The 22,802-nt window shown below is 40.8% G+C and overlaps 3 protein-coding genes across 6 annotated transcripts in view; 1 reads left to right on the forward strand and 2 right to left on the reverse strand.

The window, feature by feature from the left end:
- Positions 1 to 3,694, forward strand: part of LOC142104325 (uncharacterized) — a 190,069-nt gene extending 186,375 nt beyond the window's left edge. For all 3 annotated transcript variants that reach the window (XM_075188922.1, XM_075188924.1, XM_075188923.1), the window contains 2 exons: positions 2,540 to 2,605; positions 3,528 to 3,694. In XM_075188922.1, the coding sequence (XP_075045023.1) occupies positions 2,540 to 2,605; positions 3,528 to 3,590 (129 nt within the window). In that variant the 3' untranslated portion in view covers positions 3,591 to 3,694. The remainder of the gene's footprint in view (positions 1 to 2,539; positions 2,606 to 3,527) is intronic.
- Positions 1 to 22,802, reverse strand: part of LOC142104326 (cytochrome P450 2J4-like) — a 258,403-nt gene that overhangs the window by 156,224 nt on the left and 79,377 nt on the right. The gene's annotated exons all lie outside the window — the stretch shown is intronic.
- LOC142104328 (phospholipase A2-like) lies at positions 4,247 to 12,857 on the reverse strand. Of its 2 annotated transcripts, none has more exons than XM_075188929.1 (4): positions 12,769 to 12,857; positions 7,938 to 8,097; positions 6,416 to 6,543; positions 4,247 to 4,580 (listed from the first exon to the last, which is right to left on the reverse strand). In XM_075188929.1, coding segments are annotated over exons 1-4 (411 nt in total). In that variant the 5' UTR covers positions 12,770 to 12,857; the 3' UTR covers positions 4,247 to 4,458. The 2 variants fall into 2 exon arrangements, with proteins under 2 accessions (XP_075045030.1, XP_075045029.1); XM_075188928.1 differs by lacking the exon at positions 12,769 to 12,857 and adding an exon at positions 10,197 to 10,264.

Raw genomic sequence — 22,802 nt, forward strand, 5'->3', positions numbered from 1 at the left:
CCCCAGCCCCCACTATTCAATGCCGAGAATTTCAGCATTTTATAGTGGGGCCGGAGCTATGGTGACGCAAAGACATCACCACGCCCCCTCCTGTCACATGGCCTGTCCTCCAGGATCCCTCAGAGTCCCAAAGTTGGCAAGTATGCTCTGATACCATTAGTATCTAAGCAGCTGATGGAGTAATGATGAATATTACTGCATGAAAAGCATTGTAGATCCTTGGAATAATCTTCCAACAAATGTAGTTGAAAAGATATCTATGACTTAATGTATACATGCCTGGGTAAACATAAGCCTATTCTGAAAATAAATTGGTCATTTGTTAATTGAGCAAAGTACAGTGGCCATTTGGAAAGAAAAATAGCTCAAAGTTTCCCTAGAAAAGGCACTTACAAATACAATACAAACACAATAAAAACACAAAGGAAATATACACAATTGCCACTGCTCTTTGCCATATTTTATTCATACAACATAAGAATACAACCCCACGTATCTGCAGACACCATAAAAACACTGATTAGGAAAACATTACTCACACTGACAGCGAACATATGTATTGGTTATCCGGATCCAGGTCATCTTAGGTTTGCTAACCACCTGCTGTATCTGACGTTGTGACCCAGTGATAAGTGCATTTTACACATTTCTCTGATATCCATTGTCTTTCCGCACATTATTAAAGTGAGAGTGTTCTTCTGAATAGTTCATCTTTCCCCTTTGGTTGTGTAAATAAGCCATCAAAACAGTTTTTAAACCGATTATACAAGGATCCATGTTGGAGATGTTGCCTATAGCAACGAATCAGATTCTAGTTATCATTTATTTAGTACATTCTACAAAATGACAGCTAGAATCTGATTGGTTGCTATAGTCAACATCTCTACTTTTTCAAACCCACAGTTTAGTAAATATACCCCATAGTGTTTTTTGACTAAATCATTTTCTACAATTACTGATAGCTTTATAATTTCTGAGCTTGTTTGTCTTGTTTTTATTACACATGTATATTTATACTTGATGTGAGAAATGTTTTCCTAATAAGTGTTTTTATAGTGTTTCAGGAGTTTTATATTTTATGTATTATGAATAAGATATTGCAGGACACTTGTTATGATTCACAGGTGTGTATAATTGGTTACATTATCTTTTTTACTGACTAGCAAAGCGCAGTGGGAATTGTGTATATTTCCTTTATATTGGCCATTTAGCTCTTTGTTACATATTTTACACATACTTGCCAACTCTCCCAGAATGTCCGGGAGACTCCCAAAATCCGGGTAGCTCTCCCGGACTCCCAGGAGAGCAGGCAAGTATCCCGCATACTGGAATTTACTTTGCAAAATGATGCGAATCACTGCATAATCTTGACCCCGCTCCATGCGACAAAATAACGTTTTTATTGCGGGGGTGGAGCCAAAATGATGCGATTGCCCGCGCCCCGCCCCCTCCCGCCCTACAACCATGCCCCCTGCCCGGGATCTGCCAGAATTCTCTTTTCAAAGGTTGGCAAGTATGATTTTACATGAGCTACCAGGCACTGTAGTGTATTCCACTAATGGATTTATGTCAGGTTTAAAGTGTACTTGTCATGCAATCCTCTATCTACTTTCCCTATAGCAAATAAATGATATGCTCGTAAGCACTGGTTGGCTGTCCTGTAATGCTATTAGGCAGGATAGATCATTTTATTAAATTAAAAACCTCTCCCTGCCTACACCTACCTAGGCACATGCACTCGGGTGACATGAGATCAATTGTATTTTGAATGCATTGAATTTAGCCTTAAGCTAGCTACATACTAAGCAGTATTATCAACAATAACCAACAATTTGTTCGATAGTAAAGCACGTAGCGACCCCAAACAACCGCAATTTTCAATGGCAAGATTACCACTATCGCCAGTGTGTGTAACCATGCTCGGACTGTACTAATAGGCTCCAGTGATGCCAAAAGTGGTCCAGTTGATGGACCAGAACAGAAAAATATCCAGATTTCGTTCAGTTTGGCAGCCTACACGTGTTGCCAAAGTGGACATTAGGTTCACACTGTAAGACTGACCATCGGGTGTATATTAATGAAGCAAAATAACGTCTGTTAGCCATAGGCAGACATTTATCCCTCAACACTCTTTCTATTAAAATATTTAAGCCCCTTTAAACTTTATACTGCTGACATATGTTTCTAAGTAGAGATTCTTATTTCCACATATTGCAAAATATATCAGTCATCCCTATTCTGGCATGTTCCTATACTAATCTAAATGTAATTATTATCCATAATGTTTTGATTTGTAAATATCTAATAAACACTGAAGGAATTGGTTACACACAAGACTTGGTGACTACAGCTAGTATGAAATATATACAAGGTTTGCGCTCATACTATTATAGTATTTGTATCAGGTGGGGTCTGACCACAGTAGATCCTTGTCCAAGAAACTTACATTTGCCTGGTATAATATCATGAAAGGCTGTTGACGATTATGTGACTTAGTCTACATTGTCATTGTCACCTTCCTGTTTTCACTATGTGCCAGGTCCCAGGACGACCGACTACAGTGACCAGTCCCCTTGCAGAATTTGTGATCTACAGTCACTTACAGGTAAAGTCGTACTACACCATCACCACCTACACCTTCTCGTCTGGTACATGCTGCTATTCATTCCACTGCACATGGGCCTATTAGTAAGTTCACTGCCTGCACCATACCGCCTATCACCTGTCCCCAGGTCTTTTTACTTGACCTTTTCAACACTTGATAACCCTCCTGCACCAATGCTCATATATGTTACCAATAAATACATTCCTTCATGTTTTACTATAGCATACTTGCCCACTCTCCCGGAATTCCCAGGAGGCTCCCAAATTTCGGGAAATCCTCATGGACTCCCGGAAGAGTAGGCAAAGCTCCCGTGTTTGCCGAAATTCACGACAGTGAATGGAGGGGGTGGGGCTTAATCGATTAATAAAGCTCCGCCCTCTCCATTCAATGCCGTGAATTTCGGCTATTTTTAGTGGAGGCGGGCTTTGGTGATGCGACCATGTCACCACACCCTCCTCCTACCCTATGTCACATGACTTCTCCCCCGGATCTCCCGGGGGAGGAATCTTGAAAGTTGGCATGTATAGCCATAGCAGACCCATATATGCCCCAGGTCTATCTCTTCCCCCAGCTGTACTGCAAGGCAACTGCCTGCCAGGCATGTTAACAGCACAGGAGAGCAGGCCTGACAAACAATCATAGCAGTAGAGTAGTGGAAGGGTAGAACAGAGGTAAAGCAGTGACTTATTACTGTGATGACCTGCACAGCTGTCACGTCTCTTACTAGAAGTATCAGCCCAGGTTAGCCAGCCGCCTGGTTCTAATTGCACCGTACTCATTGCTGCTCTTGTACCATCACTGATCTGTGAACTGGTCTGAATCAGCCCATCAGTACAGCTAATTTATTTTCCTATTTAAGTGCTGGTCCCTAGCGATACACAGGATATATAGACAAACAATAACCGATATGCTTATTTTTCAGGCTATTCCAATCTGCTTACTGAAGTACACCCAGAAAGGATCTCCAGTAGAAGATCATACCTAACTCTGAGAACAGCCTATACCTGGGAATGTTATTTTACCTTTGTTATAAAGTTTTCAGTTCACTTCAGTTACTTTGCGTTCAGAATAAAAATCCATTGTTCCTTTTTCTGTCTCACCACTGCAAATTATTGCTGCAGTAAGATGAGCGGCCAGATAAGAGTTATCTGTCAAAATATACATAGTGGCTTTGAATAAATTGCTGGATGCTACTGGTTTGTTGGCTGCGTAGCCCCACACATGGATACAGGGACAGACATGGCTGGCTTCTGGCCTATTGCCATACCTTATGGCAAAGCTGGTCGTTGTAGTTCATAAAGTGTTGAAGACTCAGAGACTTCCTCATAGCAGATGGAAGTAATCAGTAAGAATAGTTTCATGACCAAGAGGTTGTATAGAACATTATGTTGATTGGTATCGATGGGTAGGGTTGGGGAGGTTCTACCAGACATAAGGTATTACTGATTCAAGACAATGACGTTTTGTGGACAACAGAGACCTTATAGTTGTGTCCCAATAACCCATTCCCATTCATCTGTTGGACATCTGAAATAGACAGGTTGGGTACTGCACTGTAAGTTTCACAGTCATTCATGTGGCTGCTTTCATTAGTGATAAATAGGTCATTATTTATTAAGAAATGAGAATAAATGGACTGTATTTGCTGGATATATATATGTATGTCTCACAATTTATTGATATTGCAGACTGGGTCTTGGTGGTTGGCAGATGTTGCTTGGTCACCAAAATAGAGAGATATTAAAAGTGGTACAGACTTGTAGTGCAGAACAGCTGCTATCACAGGTATACTAGGTGTTATAGAGAGGATGGTGTAAGAATGAATACGACTGGTGTTACATGTCCGGCTTCAGTCATTGACAGTACTTGTTCTTATCCAGGTCCTTATGTAGCTCATTATAGGATGCCTGGGAGAAGCAGACGGCAGCCTTCCTGTCACACTCACATATGTGCCTCTTACAGGGGTTGTTCTCACCTACATGATGGAAAACACCATATATATGAGCCAGGATGAAATAATTACCACTGTTACAGTATACATACACTAGTTTTGTGTAACCATATTATCATGTGTATATAATTACAATGGAACTGCCACTATGAATTAATATTTTTATATTCAATAGTCCATCACTAACTAGCCATGTACTGCAACATACTAGTCATTTTATCCAGATACTATAGGTTACCTTTATTAGGTGCTTACTGTACATTTGTATTTTGTTTCCTCCATTATTATTAGTCATTGGCATTGTATGTCAATTGGTGGTAATCGTTTTTAAGGACAGGAAGGCTTTCCGATTGGAGAACTAACTGCCTCTGCTGCCTGACGTCATCGCGGCGCCTGTCAAGCTAAATTTAAAGCGGCAATGTTCGGTTAAGTGTTTAGCCACTTAACCTTAGGGAACCCCACATTGCCGCTTTAAATTTAGCTTGACAGACGTCGCAATGACGTCAGGCAGCAGAGGCGGTCAGTTCTCCAATCGGAAAGCCTTCCTGTCATTATGCTGCTGTTGTCAGGGATCTCCAGCGTCGTCTTTAAGGTAAGTCTACTTATTTTCAAGTCGATTTTCTATTCTTTCGGTTTTTTTTTGGAGGCATGACAGGTATTGGAATTACCAGCATAGTTTTATCGTACCCCACCCATGCCAATAAGGGACAGGAGACCGAATCAGCAATTGCTCATAACTCTTACTAAAGGGTGTGAATTTGATGGCCAATGGTCTGTTTTAGACCTAATTAGCTTAGGGGTATATTTGCTAAACTGCGGGTTAGAAAAAGTGGAGATTTTGCCTATAGCAACCAATCAGATTCTAGCTGTCATTTAGTAGAATGTACTAAATAAATAATTAGAATGTGATTGGTTGCTATAGGCAACTTCTCCACTTTTTGTAACCTGCAGTTTAGTAAATCTACCCCCTAGTGTTTACGAGCCCACAACCACCTAAACAAAGCCTATCATATGTTATTGGGCTGGACAGTAGATGCAGTCAGACGGTGACCACTTCGGAGAGTGTATATATAGTGTGCTAATGGTGCCCTGTCAGGTTGTTTACAATTGGCTACATAGATGTAAGGGCTATCAGTAGGATCAAATTGTTTATTGACACCTTAAAAAAGTGAACTTGATTAATGCTTATTTAAAGGAACAGCTCCTGTCTGGTAGCAGAAAGGTGGGAATCCTTTCTCTAGGAGCCCCATCATTATATCAATATTCAAAGGGTTGAAGGAGCACTGTTTGTGAGGGCAAAATTATCACCTGTTTAATTAGTGTAGGCCTGCAATATGTATTTACTATATAAATGCCTAGTGGCGTGTGAGGGAAAAAAAAAAAACAAGCTGCAGTGCCACCTGCTGGGCAGAGTTATACACACCTATATATTTCTTGAAGGAGAAGTGACAGTTGGGAGTGGTTGGTGGTTGCCGGGGGTGACAGTGGGGAGTTTTTAACACCTTAAGTAGCTTGATAAAGGATGTGGCGATGAAGATGAAGGATGAGGTGATGGAGAAAAATGATTAGGTGGTGACATGTGGACAAAGCCACGTTAAAAAAGGGCGCTTGCGGCGGGAAGTAACGCTCTTCCCCTGAGGAGGCCTGCGCTAGGCCCAAATGCATGACAAGAACCTTTTTAACACCTTAAGTAGCTTGATTTGACTAGAATGCATGAGTATCATGCACGGGTTAACTTGTTTTTAATAAGAATTCCCTTTATAAAGGCTGGCTGTGGTCATCTTATCTAGAATGTTTTATATGCTGCATTGTGTACACTGTGTGAATACTGCAGGCTGACATTGGAGTATAGCCCTTACTTGTGCAGGTCACGGTGTTATCAGAACAGCTGTAGTAATAGAACTCTGTATAAGGGTTGTCAAATATTTTATCGCAGGTTTCAATTTTCCTGTATTCTTCATAGCAGCTATCATGAATCTGACAGCACCTGTACAAGAGAAGAAACAAAACAGAGATGAGATTATCTTTAAATTAAAAATATGCACCTACAGGTCAATGTCACATGTTCCCACACTGAATTACACCCTGAAAATGAATGACATTGTGGACTGTGGCACCATCCTAACTCGTATGTTCAGATCTGAGTTCACGTTCATACTTCTTGCTGCATTTCAAATGACATTTCTCTTGTTTTTTGAGCTGCTAAAGAAGTTACCTGCAGTACCCAACTGTGTGTTGTGGTCTATACCTCTACAGGTCTGCATCAGCTGGTGGTTATTTTGTGATGTGAACAATACTTTGTTACATTTGGAAGTCCTCAATGGCTCAAAAGCAGTAAAAAGATGGTAACAGCCATACAATAGCCAAACATATATCGATCAATCAGTATCAGTCTAGTCACCTACCTTGACTAACAGGATACTAAGTTGGAGGAGAATGACAGAACAACGACTAACAAAGTCACTTTATTTTAGTTTTGAAATATTGCTTACATGTAAGTGTCCATATTCTGCAAGACAATTTTTCTTGACTCATCACTTAGCTGGTATATTTTTCCTCTAAATATTGCTGTGCTGGAATATTATTTTGTGATTTTATTTACATATCTTTTACCAATGGAAGTCCTCTGATGCTCTCACTGTTGCTTCCTGGCTTACAATGGCTTGGTTTTGCTTTTTCACTAACTGCCCTACATGCGCAAGACACGTCCTCTTCCTTTCATTAGATCTGGGATGCATAGAATTTTTTATGATATTCTCCTGATCCAAACTTAAATTCAAACTCCAGAGCATAGATCACCTGGGCCTTTACCAGCTTTACAGTTATGTACACTTTACTATATTATATGTATAATTTACTATTACATTTTTAGACACATTTAAAAGGCATCTAGGTATAGTTGTATTTTTATGTAATACTGTTGGGTTCAATGGTACCTTGAACTACATACATGTAAACAAGCCCTAAGGAATCAACGGGAATTGTAGGCGTCATATTGAGATTACTGAGATATGAGTGGAGCTCAAGTGTTACTTCTTGGGGTTTTTTCCCAGTGGTTGGGCACCAAGACAGACAATAATTATGAGAATTCAGCCTGTGAAGCGTTTGTAACCAGTGACATCAGTTTGTGTGTAAGTGCTTGCACTGGTTCCTAGTCAATTGATAGGCTGCATTTTTATGAATTAAATGGTTGTCTCCTGGAGCAGTTTAAGGTTTTTAATCTGACATATGTCCACAGTCCACTAATGGTAAATCCGAGCTTCTCCGTGTAAAGGCATTAGATAATCAATAGTGTAAACAAAGAAAGGTGCATAAAGGAATAATGAAAATAGTGACGTTTCAGCTGTCACATGAAAACTCCAATTATGTTCATAAACCTACTTATCAAGATCATCCATGGGAGTACCAGAGCCTCCAAATCCACAATAGCAACCATATCCATTGTACTGATCCAAGGGTCTGCTGTTAGGTATTGTGCACTTTATTATTTCCCAGAACTGCAGGAGATTCGCGGGCTGCGGTTGAGCGGAGACCACAGACACTGATGAAAAATATTGTTAGAAATATTGGCGTTAGACATGGGATATAGTGCATTACGATGTAGATTACGTTAAGATTCTCGTACTTCCACCAAATATACGTATGTGATGTTACCTGTTCATTATAGATGGATGGAAATAGATAGCATTCATTCTTATTACGACAGTAAAATTGTTAATTGGAACATTGGGAAAGCTTTGCTTAAAAATAAAAAGCAGATTAGTGCCAGACATAATATGCAACTTGTTTTCTGTACTTATTAATACATAAGGCAAAATATATTCTGAACATGGCATACAATTCACAGTGTAAAAACTGGGCACAACACAATGTAGACACTGCTCAACATAACAGCAATATAACAGTACTACTAATTTACTAATCTAAAGCAGAAAGCAAAATTATGTATATATTTTTATGGCCATGAATGGATACAGGGCCGGAACTAGACATTTGTGTTCCCCAAAGCAAAACTTTGCTAAGGGACACATTATACCACCGGATGATTAAAACATACATATGGGGTTTTGACAGGAAAGGCAGACCCCCAGCAGCTATGGACTGTATAGCAGCTGCAATTATGCTAGTTACACACTTGCATGGGTGTGTACTGTACATATGTCCACATAAAAAGTGATTCATCTTATGGCCAGTCTGAGCTACGAATGCAGTCACTTCCCTAATACACGTGTGCCACCTGTGTTGTCAAGCACAAAGCCATGTATAAGTACTAAGTACCTTGCTACTATCAGACTAGCAGCATGCAAGGTATACATTATACTAAGGATTACCACCATTCACTTCTCATGCCACATTCATATTGTAAGCAATTGCTCCCTATTCACGTATTTGGCAGAAAAAATACTCGCTGATAAATGTAAAGTGCAAAATGAAATATTGTTGTACAATATGGTTAATTTGTTTCTTCAATAAATACATTGACGGGCAAAAAGCATCTATAAAAGTAGTTTTAAGACCACTGTTGTCTCCGAAGGTCTTATAAGTAAACACAACAAGCTATTTGGTGAGATTGGACATAGCATTTTCTCAGAAAACAATTCTTAGTTTTGAGTATTTATGTTTTGATGTGATTTGAGAAACCACTGTATGGAAAGATGATTCCAGTGGCTGCCTTGGTTCCCAGCATGGATTAAGTGCATTTATTGGACTACACATGGAAATTGTGCTGGTAAGTGCAAGCTGAAATCAGCCCTTAGTAAATATTATTGCAGTTTTTTACACATAATAGTACCTTATTGCATTCACTGCTTATACCCAATTTTGAACTGGGGAACGATATGACAACCTGTAGCCAATAAGGACTGCATTGGAGAAGAGCATTGCTATGGTTTAAAGAGGGAATTGGAGGTAAGCAGGATTATAGAACTCTTACTTTAATAATAGCTAACATATCAAAGGCACAGGTAAATCTGGGTACACACTATAGGTTTTTCATCCAATTATTGTGCCAATTACACGATAAACAACCATTTGATAAGATATTTTAGTAGTGTGTATGCTTCCATGATCATGTTTTATTGTACCAAAGTGCATTGTAATGTTTGATTTGGTTTTATAAACTTCCTAAAAATCATGATCAAGGATAGAACGATGTCGGGCAAATGTGGAAGTGTGTACGCACTCACGACCAGCAGTGTAGGCAGATCTCTATAGAGTGTGCAGAGTCACCATCCTTTAGCAGATGGTTGTGAGAGATGAATAGCACAGATCTGAAGGTAAATTGTGTAGGTGTGTACACATGAATCATCATGCTCGTTGGTAAAATCGTTACAGAAATCGCATCTGTCATTTTCGGTAGTGTGTACCCAGCTTTAAGCTGGGTCATACATTGTTCTGATAAGATTATTATATATAATTGTAGTTGTACAGGATTGTATGAAGAAAAGCCTTTGAAAATAGCTATTGTGATAGTTTGCAAATAAGAAAGTCACTTCTGGGAAGTGCCATCTGGGTGAAACCTTCATCCACTGGCATTTTCCAGGAATTCATTCTCCTGAAGAGTTGCTTATGTACATGAATATCTAGTTTTTCATCCTGAAATAAAAAAGGGATGAGCCGATCTCCCTTCAGTAGTCTTACCAGCCAGGAGTAGAGTCAGGAATCCGTAAGGTCCCATGATGACAGAATGACCCATGTACGACGGGACAAATTCGTCTTATACCAGGTGGTGACCTTGGCACCAGGCAATGGAACAGTGTGTTCTCCGTGTCCTCAGATATGGCTATAATGGTCGATACCTGGCATACACTGCTAAATAGAGTCGTTTAAGCAGGTTCACAGAGACCTTCAGTGTTAGTAATCTATTCCACAAACAAAAAAGAATATTCCTGGGAGCTTCCTTAACTTAAATTATATCTATATCCTTAATTGTCACAAGTCTTCTCCTTATAAGAGAAGGTGTCACACCTCTCAATAGAAAACCACACTACAAACAAACAAAAAGAGCGCAAAGTAACAAAGGTAAATTTAAAAAAACTTGTATAATCTGATGAATATGGCAGAAAAAAAAACACAGAAAATACTCTTACCTTCATATAAAAAATATTTTTAAAGCCATTGACAGTATGTGACAGTCACAGTACAAAATGGTATAAGAATGAGGGTAAAACTGCATTATAAGGGGAGATATAACAAATTAGTCATCCACATTAATGTAACAAATAACACGGAGATCAGGAATATCTAAATATGTCATAGGAATAATCCTACATGTATATCAACTAACTGCTGTTAATATTCAGAGAAAGAATCCAAGTATTTGGAAGTGAATAAAGCCGATATTATATTTGTTGTCTGCTTGTACCTCGCAGTAGACTAGCACAGCATCCACGAGGTTCTCAGTGCTGCAATCAGTATACTAGTAAACTATCCCGTAAGACAGGTGGCAGGTATCCCACCTGAGTACATTACATTTCACCTCATATGAACTATGTGCCTTACTGATGTCACTGGGTTTTATTCTTCTTTCTCATAAATATTGGATCAGTCCACAAAATATCTGCTTTAATGTCTGCTATGAAAAACATTTTCTTATATGTGTTCTAAACTCAATTGCAGTGTCAAGTTCTACTGTAATATCAGTTTCCAGGAAATCATGATTCGTTCACATTTATGTGTTTACTTCACTATATGGACAAAAGTATTCAGACGCTGACCATTACACCAACCACCAACAGGGACTGTAATGACATTGTATTCAAATACATATACTTTAATATGGAGTTTGTCCCCCTTTTGCAGCGATAGCAGCTTCCACTCTCCTTGGAAGGCTTTCCACAAGATGTTGGAGTGTATCTGTGGGAATTTGTGTCCATTCATTCTTTAGAGCATTTATGAGGTCAGGCACTGATGTTGGACGAGAAGTCCTGGCTCGCAGTCTCCATTCCAGTTCATCCCAAAGGTGTTCAATGGGGTTGAGAACAGGGCTCTGTGCAGGTCAGTCAATTTCTTCCACACCGAACTCATCAAACCATGTCTTTGTAGTCCTTGCTTTGTGCACTGGGGCACAGTCATTGTGGAATAGAAAAAGGCCTTCCCCAAACAGTTGTCACAAAGTTGGAAGTATAGCATTGTCCAAAATGACTTGGTATGCTGAAGCATTAAGATTGCCCTTCACTGCAGATAAGGGGCCTAACCCAAAGCCTGAAAAACAGCCCCATACCATTGTCCTTTCACCATCAAACTTCATAGTTGGCATAATGCAGTCAGGCTGGTAATGTTCTCCCGGCATTTGCCAAATCCAGACTGACTGCCTAACAGAGAAGCGCGATACGTCACTTCACAGAATACATTTCCACTGCTCCACAGTCCAGTGTCAGTGTGCTTTATACCACTCCATCCAATGCTTGGCATTGGTCTTGGTGATGCGAGGCTTGCATGCAGCTGCTCGGCCATAGGAACTCATTCTATTAAGCTCCCACTGCACAGTTTTTGTACTTACATTAATGCCAGTGGAAGTTCGGAACTCTTCAGCTATGGAATCAGCAGAGCGTTGGCGACTTTTACGCATCATCGGCCTTCAAATTCATTGACCCCGCTCTGTGATTTTACGTGGTCTTCCACTTTGTGGCTGATTTGCTGTTGTTCCTAAACTCTTTCACTTTTTAATAACATCACTTACAGTTGACCATGGATTATCCAGCAAGGATCAAATTTCACAAACCGATTTATTACAAAGGTGGCATCCTATCACAGACCATGCTCACATGGAATATTTCATCCAAGAGATTTCCAAAACAGCTGCATCCTGTGGGCGTGACCAAATGGATTACGTCATCCTGGCCATGCCCCCTGTCAAAGTATAACAATTCTGGGCAATTACAGCAGGGGTGGGGCCAGGATTACCCTGCCCCCATCCACTTCACCAACGAAGAGGACAGGAAGCGGGAGGTTGTCCCGCTCTCCCGGGAGTCTTGGAGAACGCCCAAAAATTTGTGATTCTCCCGGACTTATCTATGCACAGCAAGTTAGTCACTGCCTGCCTATTTAGTTAGATAATCAACTCCCTCCTATCAGAGTAAGCCGCCACAGGAGCAGTACAAGAAAGCATGATGGACATATATTTAGTTATATACTTACACCCCAGATCTCTTAGGCATAATATTCAGCACAGCCGATATACATATATACTTCAACCAGTGGCTCTACTTACTTGTGACCCTTGAAAATAGACAAATTGAGGACCAGCTGTTTCTCTCTCAGCCCCGGTGATAAGATAACTGGGCAGGAAACAGCCAAGCCAAACAAGACATAAGCCAATCTCCTACATCCAGGATAAAACTTGCACTGTAAATATAATAAACAGCACTGAGAAAAATAAAAACCTTTATATATGGCAGGATATAAATCATTGAATTGCCTTAACTAATTAAAACAATTTATCTAAACACACATCATTAAACAAATAATTTATCTTAAAAATCAATTAATCAACAAGAGAATGAGAATAGTTCCTTATAGACAATAAAACGGAGTGCAGTAAAAGGTGAATACACGATGTCAGAGGTGCCCAAACTCAGTGCTCAAGAACTACCAACAGTTCCTGTTTCCAGGAATTCTTTAATCCTGCACTAGTGAGTTAATCTACTTTTCTGGGTTAGTAGTGTGAGAGAGGCCATTAAGCCAAAGAAGTTTAAAAGCCTGTGTTGTGAGCTGACAATGTTACTTACCATTAGGGGTAGAGATGAGCGCACTCGGATTTCTGAAATCTGAGCCCACCCGAACGTTGCCGATCCGAGTCGGATCCGAGACAGATCCGGGTATTGGCGCCAAATTCAAATCTGAAACTGAGGCTCTGACTCATAATCCCGTTGTCGGATCTCGCGATACTCGGATCCTATAAATTCCCCGCTAGTCGCCGCCATCTTCACTCGGGCATTGATCAGGGTAGAGGGAGGGTGTGTTAGGTGGTCCTCTGTCCTGGTAGATCTCGTGCTGTGCTGTTTAGTTCTGTGCTGTGCTGTTTAGTTCTGTGCTGTGCTGTGCTGTGTTCTGCAGTATCAGTCCAGTGGTGCTGTGTGCTGTGCTCTGTCCTTCTGAGGTCAGTGGTGCTGCTGGGTCCTGTGCTGTGTCCTGTTCAGTCCAGTGGTGCTGTGTCCTGTGCTCTGTGCTTCTAAGGGCATAGTTATTTCCCCAATATTCCCCTGTGTTTAAAAAAATAAAAAAAAGTTATTTAAAAAAATACCAAAAACTAATTTAATTTTTTTTCTGCAGTATAAGCCCATTGGTACTGCAATATTACCAAGTTCACACATTCAGCAGTAAAAATCCAGTGGTACTGCAATATTACAAAGTTCACACATTCTGCAGTATCAGTCCAGTGGTGCTGTGTCCTGTGCTCTGTCCTGCTGAGTTCCGTAGTGCTGCTGGGTCCTGTGCTGTGTCCTGTTCAGTCCAGTGGTGCTGTGTCCTGTGCTCTGTGCTTCTAATGGCATAGTTATTTCCCCATTATTCCCAAGTTTTTTAAAAAAAATAAAAAAAATTATAAAAAATATTAAAATAAAAAATTAAAAAAAAAAGTAATTATAACCAAATTTGCAAAACCAATCCAGCAGTATAAGTCCATTGGTACTGCAATATTACCAAGTTCACACATTCTGCAGTATCTTGTGCTACATATAATGGAGACCAAAAATTTGGAGGATAAAGTAGGGAAAGATCAAGACCCACTTCCTCCTAATGCTGAAGCTGCTGCCACTAGTCATGACATAGACGATGAAATGCCATCAACGTCGTCTTCCAAGCCCGATGCCCAATCTCGTAGTACCGGGAATGTAAAATCCAAAAAGCCCAAGTTAAGAAAAAGTAGCAAAAAGAGAAACTTAAAATCATCTGAGGAGAAACGTAAAGTTGCCAATATGCCATTTACGACACGGAGTGGCAAGGAACGGCTTAGGCCCTGGCCCGTGTTCATGACTAGTGGTTCAGCTTCACCCACGGATCTTATCCCTCCTCCTCCTCCCCCCCCCCTCCAAAAAATTGAAGAGAGTTATGCTGTCAGCAACAAAACAGCAAACAACTCTGCCTTCTAAAGAGAAATTATCACAAATCCTCAAGGCGAGTCCAAGGGTGTTGGTGGTTGTCAAGCCTGACCTTCCCATCACTGTATGGGAAGAGGTGGCTCAGGAGGAGGCTATTGATGATGTAGCTGGCGCTGTGGAGGAACTTGATGATGAAGATGGTGATGTGGTTATTGTAAATGAGGCACCAGGGGGGGAAACAGCTGATGTCCATGGGATGAAAAAGCCCATCGTCATGCCTGGTCAGAAGACCAAAAAATGCACCTCTTCGGTCTGGAGTTATTTTTATCCAAATCCAGACAACCAATGTATGGCCATATGTAGCTTATGTAAAGCTCAAATAAGCAGGGGTAAGAATCTTGCCCACCTAGGAACATCCTCCCTTATACGTCACCTGAATAACCTTCATAGTTCAGTGGTTAGTTCAGGAACTGGGGCTAGGACCCTCATCGGTACAGGGACACCTAAATCCCGTGGTCTAGTTGGATACACACCAGCAACACCCTCCTCGTCAACTTCCTCCACAATCTCCATCAGATTCAGTCCTGCAGCCCAAGTCAGCAGCCAGACTGAGTCCTCCTCAATACGGGATTCATCCGAGGAATCCTGCAGCGGTACGCCTACTACTGCCACTGCTGCTGTTGCTGCTGTTAGTCGGTCATCTTCCCAGAGGGGAAGTCGTAAGACCGCTAAGTCTTTCACAAAACAATTGACCGTCCAACAGTCGTTTGCCATGACCACCAAATACGATAGTAGTCACCCTATTGCAAAGCGTATAACTGCGGCTGTAACTGCAATGTTGGTGTTAGACGTGCGCCCGGTGTCCGCCATCAGTGGAGTGGGATTTAGAGGGTTGATGGAGGTATTGTGTCCCCGGTACCAAATCCCGTCGAGATTCCACTTCACTAGGCAGGCGATACCAAAAATGTACAGAGAAGTACGATCAAGTGTCCTCAGTGCTCTAAAAAATGCGGTTGTACCCACTGTCCACTTAACCACGGACATGTGGACAAGTGGTTCTGGGCAAACAAAGGACTATATGACTGTGACAGCCCACTGGGTAGATGCAGCCATTTGAACTTGCCACACGAGAAGTCAGTTCCGACACTGCCAGCTTGAGTCAGGTCATTCCCCTGATCAGGCTGTTGCAGAAGCAGCTGGAGAAAGTGAGGGAGGAGCTGGTAAGCCATTGCGATTACACCAAGCATGTAGCTCTTGTGGATGTAGCCCTTCGTACGCTTTGCCAGGATCCGAGGGTGGTCACTCTTTTAAAGTCAGAGGAATACATTCTGGCCACCGTGCTCGATCCTCGGTTTAAAGCGTATGTTGTGTCTCTGTTTCCGGTGGACACAAGTCTACAGCGATGCAAAGACCTGCTGGTCAGGAGATTGTCCTCTGAAGAGGACCGTGACATGCCAACAGCTCCACCCTCATTTTCTTCCACATCTATGGCTGCGAGGAAAAAGCTCAGTTTTCCCAAAAGAGGCGCTGGCGGGGATGCTGATAACATCTGGTCCGGACTGAAGGACCTGCCAACCATTGCAGACATGTCTACTCTCGCTGCATTGGAAGCTGTCACAATAGAAAAAATTGTGGATGATTACTTTGCTGACACCATCCAAGTAGACATGTCAGACAGTCCATATTGTTACTGGCAGGAAAAAAAGGCAGTTTGGAAGCCCCTGTACAAACTGGCTCTATTTTATCTGAGTTGTCCCCCCTCCAGTGTGTACTCGGAAAGAGTTTTTAGTGCAGCGGGAAACCTGGTCAGTGAGCGGCGAAGGAGGTTGCTTCCTCATAACGTTGAAAAAATGATGTTTATAAAAATGAATAATCAATTCCTCAATGAAGTACAGCACTGCCCTCCAGATAGTACAGAGGGACCTGTGGTTGTGGAGTCCAGCGGGGACGAATTGATAATGTGTGATGAGGAGGAAGTACACACTGTAGGGGGAGAGGAATCAGAGGTTGAGGATGAGGACGACATCTTGCCTCAGTAGAGCCTGTTTAGTCTGTACAGGGAGAGATGAATAGCTTTTTTGGTGTGGGTGCCCAAACAAACCAATCATTTCAGCCAAAGTTGTTTGGTAGGCCCTGTCGCTGAAATGATTGGTTTGTTAAAGTGTGCATGTCCTATTTCAACAACATAAGGGTGGGTGTGAGGGCCCAAGGACAATTCCATCTTGGAACTTTTTTTTTTGCATTATATGACCAATCAACAGTCGTTTGCCATGTTCAAAAAGTAAAACCAAATTTAAACAAATTCAAGAAATTAAACCAAAAGTAAAATGCCCTGTCATAATTTAAAACAAGAGGTATTGACGTGCTCTGACTAAAACTACTGTATTGTTGTTTATATTTTATAAACACTACACTTGAAAGCTTGAGTCTTTTCTTATTATATATATTGTGGTGACCACTCCTCTACGCAGTCCAGATACATTTATTGCTGCGAATCATACAAGTTCAGGGTTTTTAATTTATATTGTGGTGACCCACTCCTCTACGCAGTCCAGGTACATTATTGGTGCGAATCATACAAGTTGATGGTTTTCTTATTATATATATTGTGGTGACCCACTCCTCTACGCAGTCCAGGTACATTATTGGTGCGAATCATACAAGTTCAGGGTTTTTAATTTATATTGTGGTGACCCACTCCTCTACGCAGTCCAGGTACATTATTGGTGCGAATCATACAAGTTCAGGGTTTTTAATTTATATTGTGGTGACCCACTCCTCTACGCAGTCCAGGTACATTATTGGTGCGAATCATACAAGTTGATGGTTTTCTTATTATATATATTGTGGTGACCCACTCCTCTACGCAGTCCAGGTACATTATTGGTGCGAATCATACAAGTTCAGGGTTTTTAATTTATATTGTGGTGACCCACTCCTCTACGCAGTCCAGGTACATTATTGGTGCGAATCATACAAGTTGATGGTTTTCTTATTATATATATTGTGGTGACCCACTCCTCTACGCAGTCCAGGTACATTATTGGTGCGAATCATACAAGTTCAGGGTTTTTAATTTATATTGTGGTGACCCACTCCTCTACGCAGTCCAGGTACATTATTGGTGCGAATCATACAAATTCAGGGTTTTTAATTTATATTGTGGTGACCCACTCCTCTACGCAGTCCAGGTACATTATTGGTGCGAATCATACAAGTTCAGGGTTTTTAATTTATATTGTGGTGACCCACTCCTCTACGCAGTCCAGGTACATTATTGGTGCGAATCATACAAGTTGATGGTTTTCTTATTATATATATTGTGGTGACCCACTCCTCTACACAGTCCAGGTACATTATTGGTGCGAATCATACAAGTTCAGGGTTTTTAATTTATATTGTGGTGACCCACTCCTCTACGCAGTCCAGGTACATTATTGGTGCGAATCATACAAGTTGATGGTTTTCTTATTATATATATTGTGGTGACCCACTCCTCTACGCAGTCCAGGTACATTATTGGTGCGAATCATACAAGTTCAGGGTTTTTAATTTATATTGTGGTGACCCACTCCTCTACGCAGTCCAGGTACATTATTGGTGCGAATCATACAAGTTGATGGTTTTCTTATTATATATATTGTGGTGACCCACTCCTCTACGCAGTCCAGGTACATTATTGGTGCGAATCATACAAGTTCAGGGTTTTTAATTTATATTGTGGTGACCCACTCCTCTACGCAGTCCAGGTACATTATTCGGTGCGATTCATACCAGTTGATGGTTTTCTTATTATATTGTGGGGACCACTCCACTACGCAGTCCAGAAAGATAGCTCGTTGCAACGTTTTGGACTAAGAACTATATTGTGAGGTGTTCAGAATACACGGTAAATTAGTGGAAATGCTTGTTATTGAATGTTATTGAGGTCAATAATAGCGTAGGAGTGAAAATAAGCCCAAAAAAATTGATTTTTTTAACTTTTTAGGCTTTTTTCAAAAAAAATCCGAATCCAAAACCTTAAATCCGAACCAAAACCTTTCGGCAGGTGTTTTACGAAACAAATCCGAACCCAAAACGTCGAGAAAATCCGGATCCAAAACACAAAACACGAGACCTCAAAAGTCGCCCGTGCACATCCCTAATTAGGGGTTAAGTCTGTGATGGAATCAGCCAATTGAGATGAGGTGGGAGTGGTCGTGGAAAGAATATATCCAGCAGTGGAGGAGGAGAGAGCCTCCTGTTTCCTGGATACCCACCCACCCGCCCTGTTTTAAGTATATTCAGTTGCAATACTTCCTTGTCACGAGGAACGAGGTGTGTGAGGGGTGGGAGAGCATGGCAGTCAGATGGTTTGTTAAACATACGGTACTTAAGTGTTGGCGATGTAGCCTTGGTTCCCTTGTCGTTATCAGACTCGTTGATGTTCTAGTAAGGAGTATCAGGTTTTGCCTTGAAAGGGCTTAACCAGTTTGAGTCCAGAGGGTATTGAGTTAATTTATAGTCGATAGTACCGGCCAATAGATAAGGTTTTAACCTAGGTTGGTGGAAAGGAGACGATTTTCCACCTAATTGGTTTATGTTGGTTTTAGCTGGCTGCCCTGCTCTTAGCCACCTATATAATAAAAGGTCCAAATTGTTGATAGAAACTTTTGATAGATTTGATAGAAATAAAATAAAATAAAGAAAATAATAAAAAAAAAAAAATAATAACAAAAGTAAAAGGACCTTTTTATTTCCAAACTTAAGTCGGTGTCCGTGTCTTTATTTTTGGGTTGGTAAGTGTGGTGCAAGGTTAACCCAAAAGGGGGATTCACATAAGAGGGGAATCAACACTATGCATTTTAATTATCCCACATGTTTTTAGAGAGAGAAATCCTAAAAACATGACCTGCTGGTAGCTCTGGAGGACTGGACTTGAGCACCTCTGCGTTATGTGATTGTAAAGTACAACCTTATTGCCATCATTTGGAACTAAAAGTCCCACGTTTTTATTGGTCGCCTACACCAATGTTATAACTCTTAAATTTCAAAACCCCGGAGGTTATACCACTTAGCAACGTATGGCACAGTCCTGTGGTGTCATCTCCTGATTAAGGTAGATACTTATATCAAACTTATGGTTGCAAAGACTTAGAGGAGTGCCTCTGTGTACTGTAAGTAGCCAGTTTTACTCGTTAGTTAGGACATGAAAAATATTTTCTTTGTTTTTTTTTGGTTTTTTTTTAACTTACACGGTGTCCTGCAGCCAGCAAATATATTCTACTTGCAAATTGATTGGCAAATACAGCAGACCTGTGTATTATTAACTTCTCCATCAATATTGCAGTATTGTTTCAAATATATTAATCAGTCGACATATATTTCACTATTTCACATTTTATCATTTTGGATATGATTGCCATTTTTGGTTTTTGTGTGTTATTTTATTAAAGTGATTTTTGTATTATTGCCTTGGATATCAATTTATGATTGATCAATTGTTATTTAAATCAATTGGTTTACACTTTTGTGAGTCTCCTTACAGCGCTGTATGCTTTCTCCACTTATTGTGCATATTCTTTATACAACATTTCCTGTCAATAGTAATGTTTAAGGACTAAATAAATGAATTCAACATTTGAGTTAGTCACATCTAGCCAAGGGTGTACATATAGCTGTTGCAGGAGACATCCATCAGACCAGATAATTGGAGTACAATCATCATCATCATCATCATCAATATTTATATAGCGCCAGCAAATTCCATAGCGCTTTACAATTGGGTACCAACATTAATAAAACAATACTGGGTAATACATACAGACAGGGAGGTAAGAGATAAAGTTGATTCAGATCAGGGCTCATAGGCCATTTCAGAATAGTCCAATGTTTTGTTCTTATACATTCTTGGGTGCTTTTAGCTGTATGTTTTGGGTCATTATCCTGTTGTAGCACCTATGACCTGTGGCTGAGACAGAGCTTCCTGACACTGGGCAGAATGTTTCATTCCAGAATGACTTGACAGTCTTGAGATTTAATTGTGCCCTGCACAGATTCAAGGCACCTCATGCCAGACAAAGTAAAGTACCCCCCGGAACACAACAGACCCTCCTCCATGCCCCACAGTAGGTATGGTGTTCTTTTCTTTGAAAGCTTCATGTTTTCGTCTGTGAATATAGAGCTGATGCGATTTGCCAAAATGCTCCAGTTTTGACTCATCTGTCCAGAGGACACTCTCCGAGAATCTTTATGCTTTGTCAATATGCATTGTAGCAAATTCCAATCGGGCTTTTCTATGTTGTTCTTTCAAAAGTGGAGTCCTCCTCGGTCTTCTTTGACGGAGCCCACTGTCGCTCAAAAAGTGTTGTATGGTGCGATCAGACATTGACGTACCGTGACCTTGGAGTTCAGCTTGTATCTCTTTGGAAGTTTAACTCTTTTTCTACCATTCTCACAATCCTTCTGTTTATTCTGTGGTAGATTTTCCTCTTGCGGCCGAGTCCAGGGAGGTTGGCTACAGTCCCAACATGCTTGTCTATAAGTTTCCTTCTGATCTCCTTAGACAACTCTGTCCTTTTGCTTTCTCTGGTCCATGTTCAGTCTGGTGCACATGATGATACCAAACAGCAGAGTTACTGCTTTTATGCAAGTAGGCTGAATGACTGGTTTGAAGAATGAAGACATGTGTGATGCTACTTCAAGAAAGCAGTTAGTTTGAAATATCAGTATAATCCAATTATTTATAATCTTTTCTAAGGGGTACTAACAAATCTGTCTGGCCCATTTTAAAATAACTTTGGAGAATAAGCAATATTTTATCTCTTTTCACTGTTTCTTTGCTTTATTCTATGACCAGAGACATGTAGGTATACACGAGACAGCTGTTCCATTGAATGTCATCACTTTTCAGGAGGAATGAAGCATTGTTTCAATGAGGTGTAAGGCTACCAAAATATTGTCCACATCTGTATGTTTCTTATGATGTATTTTCTATATTCTTGTAACTGTGTATTGTGTTTACAGTGTATGTGTGTTTGTAGTAGGTTAACAACATCATCAGCCAAAGTCTTGAGTTGGGATCAAGCAGAAGCTTTATTGTGAGACCCACAGCATAACGCATCAATAGATGAGAAGAGTAAATCAAAGCAATGCAGAAAGGTCATCATATATTCTCCTTCATCGGAGAGGTGTAAGACTTCCACCCTCCCCAGACACCAGCCAAGCCTGGACTTAATTTGAGCCCTTAAAATGGTCCAAATTCCTCTCCTGTGAGGAAAGGGGGGACTTTGTCCTGACTCCCAGGAGGTTAACCCTTTCCTCAGATGTATATGCACTCAGTGGCCAATTTAACATACAACAGTCTCTGGAGTTTAGAGAATGGTGCTCAAAACACATAAAGAAAGATAATTAGAAAATGTAAACCATTAAAATCAGAGGTGGAACTAGCGAGTTGTGGGCCCCCCACCACCACATGCAAAAACAAAAAAACGTATAGTATTTTTTTGTTTTGTTGACTTCAAATTTCAAGTATAGGAAATTTAAATATAGAACATAAACACTATGAACAACCCTTCTTCTCCTTTCCCATAACAAAACTTTCTTCAATTTCAATAACGTTTTGTGCCCCTACGGTATCACTCTGCCCCTCTCCATGTCTCTCTCACTCTGCCCCTCTCCATGTCTCTCTTACTCTGCCCCTCTCCATGTCTCTCTCACTCTGCCCCTCTCCATGTCTCTCATTGCTCCACCCCCTTTCAATAAGAACCCCCTCACTTATCTTCCACGGCTGGCGCTGTTCTGAAGCATTGCTCCTCGCTGCTTATATCGATCGGACAGGAAGAGAACACTTCCTGTCTGAACGCACGGTGTTCTGGAACCCCATACAGCAACAGGCAGCCTGGCGATTGGCTGCCTGTTGATGTCCACTGACCACCAATTCTTTTCATCATGACGATCCATGCCCCCGGCCCAACCCCTGCCTGGTGACAAAGACTTGTCACAAAGTAATAAGAATAAAAATTGCTAATTTTAAAAACGTGATGCAGTGCAGCGGACCCCCTTGTCTCCATGGGCTTTGCACCTACTGCACCGCCAGTAGTTCCGCCACTGATTAATGTGTAAAAAACACAAGTTAAAGCCACGTGCATAACTGTAGATCCTATAAATGTTTCAAAACTCTGAAAATAAACATATTTGTAAAGTAAACTTACATGGCAGCTTGAAT

Source organism: Mixophyes fleayi, chromosome 10, assembly GCF_038048845.1.
Source record: "Mixophyes fleayi isolate aMixFle1 chromosome 10, aMixFle1.hap1, whole genome shotgun sequence".
Taxonomy (NCBI): Eukaryota; Metazoa; Chordata; class Amphibia; order Anura; family Limnodynastidae; genus Mixophyes; species Mixophyes fleayi.

Excerpts from the sequence above, each read along its gene's own strand:
- LOC142104328 (XM_075188928.1), bottom strand. The coding sequence starts at position 10,251 with ATGGGTCATTCTGTCATCATGGGACCTTACGGATTCCTGACTCTACTC. Across the intron at positions 8,098-10,196 it reads CCTGACTCTACTCCTGGCTG|TGTCTGTGGTCTCCGCTCAA; the intron begins GTAAGACTACTG and ends ATTTTTCATCAG. Across the intron at positions 4,581-6,415 it reads TAACACCGTGACCTGCACAA|GTGAGAACAACCCCTGTAAG; the intron begins GTAAGGGCTATA and ends TCCATCATGTAG.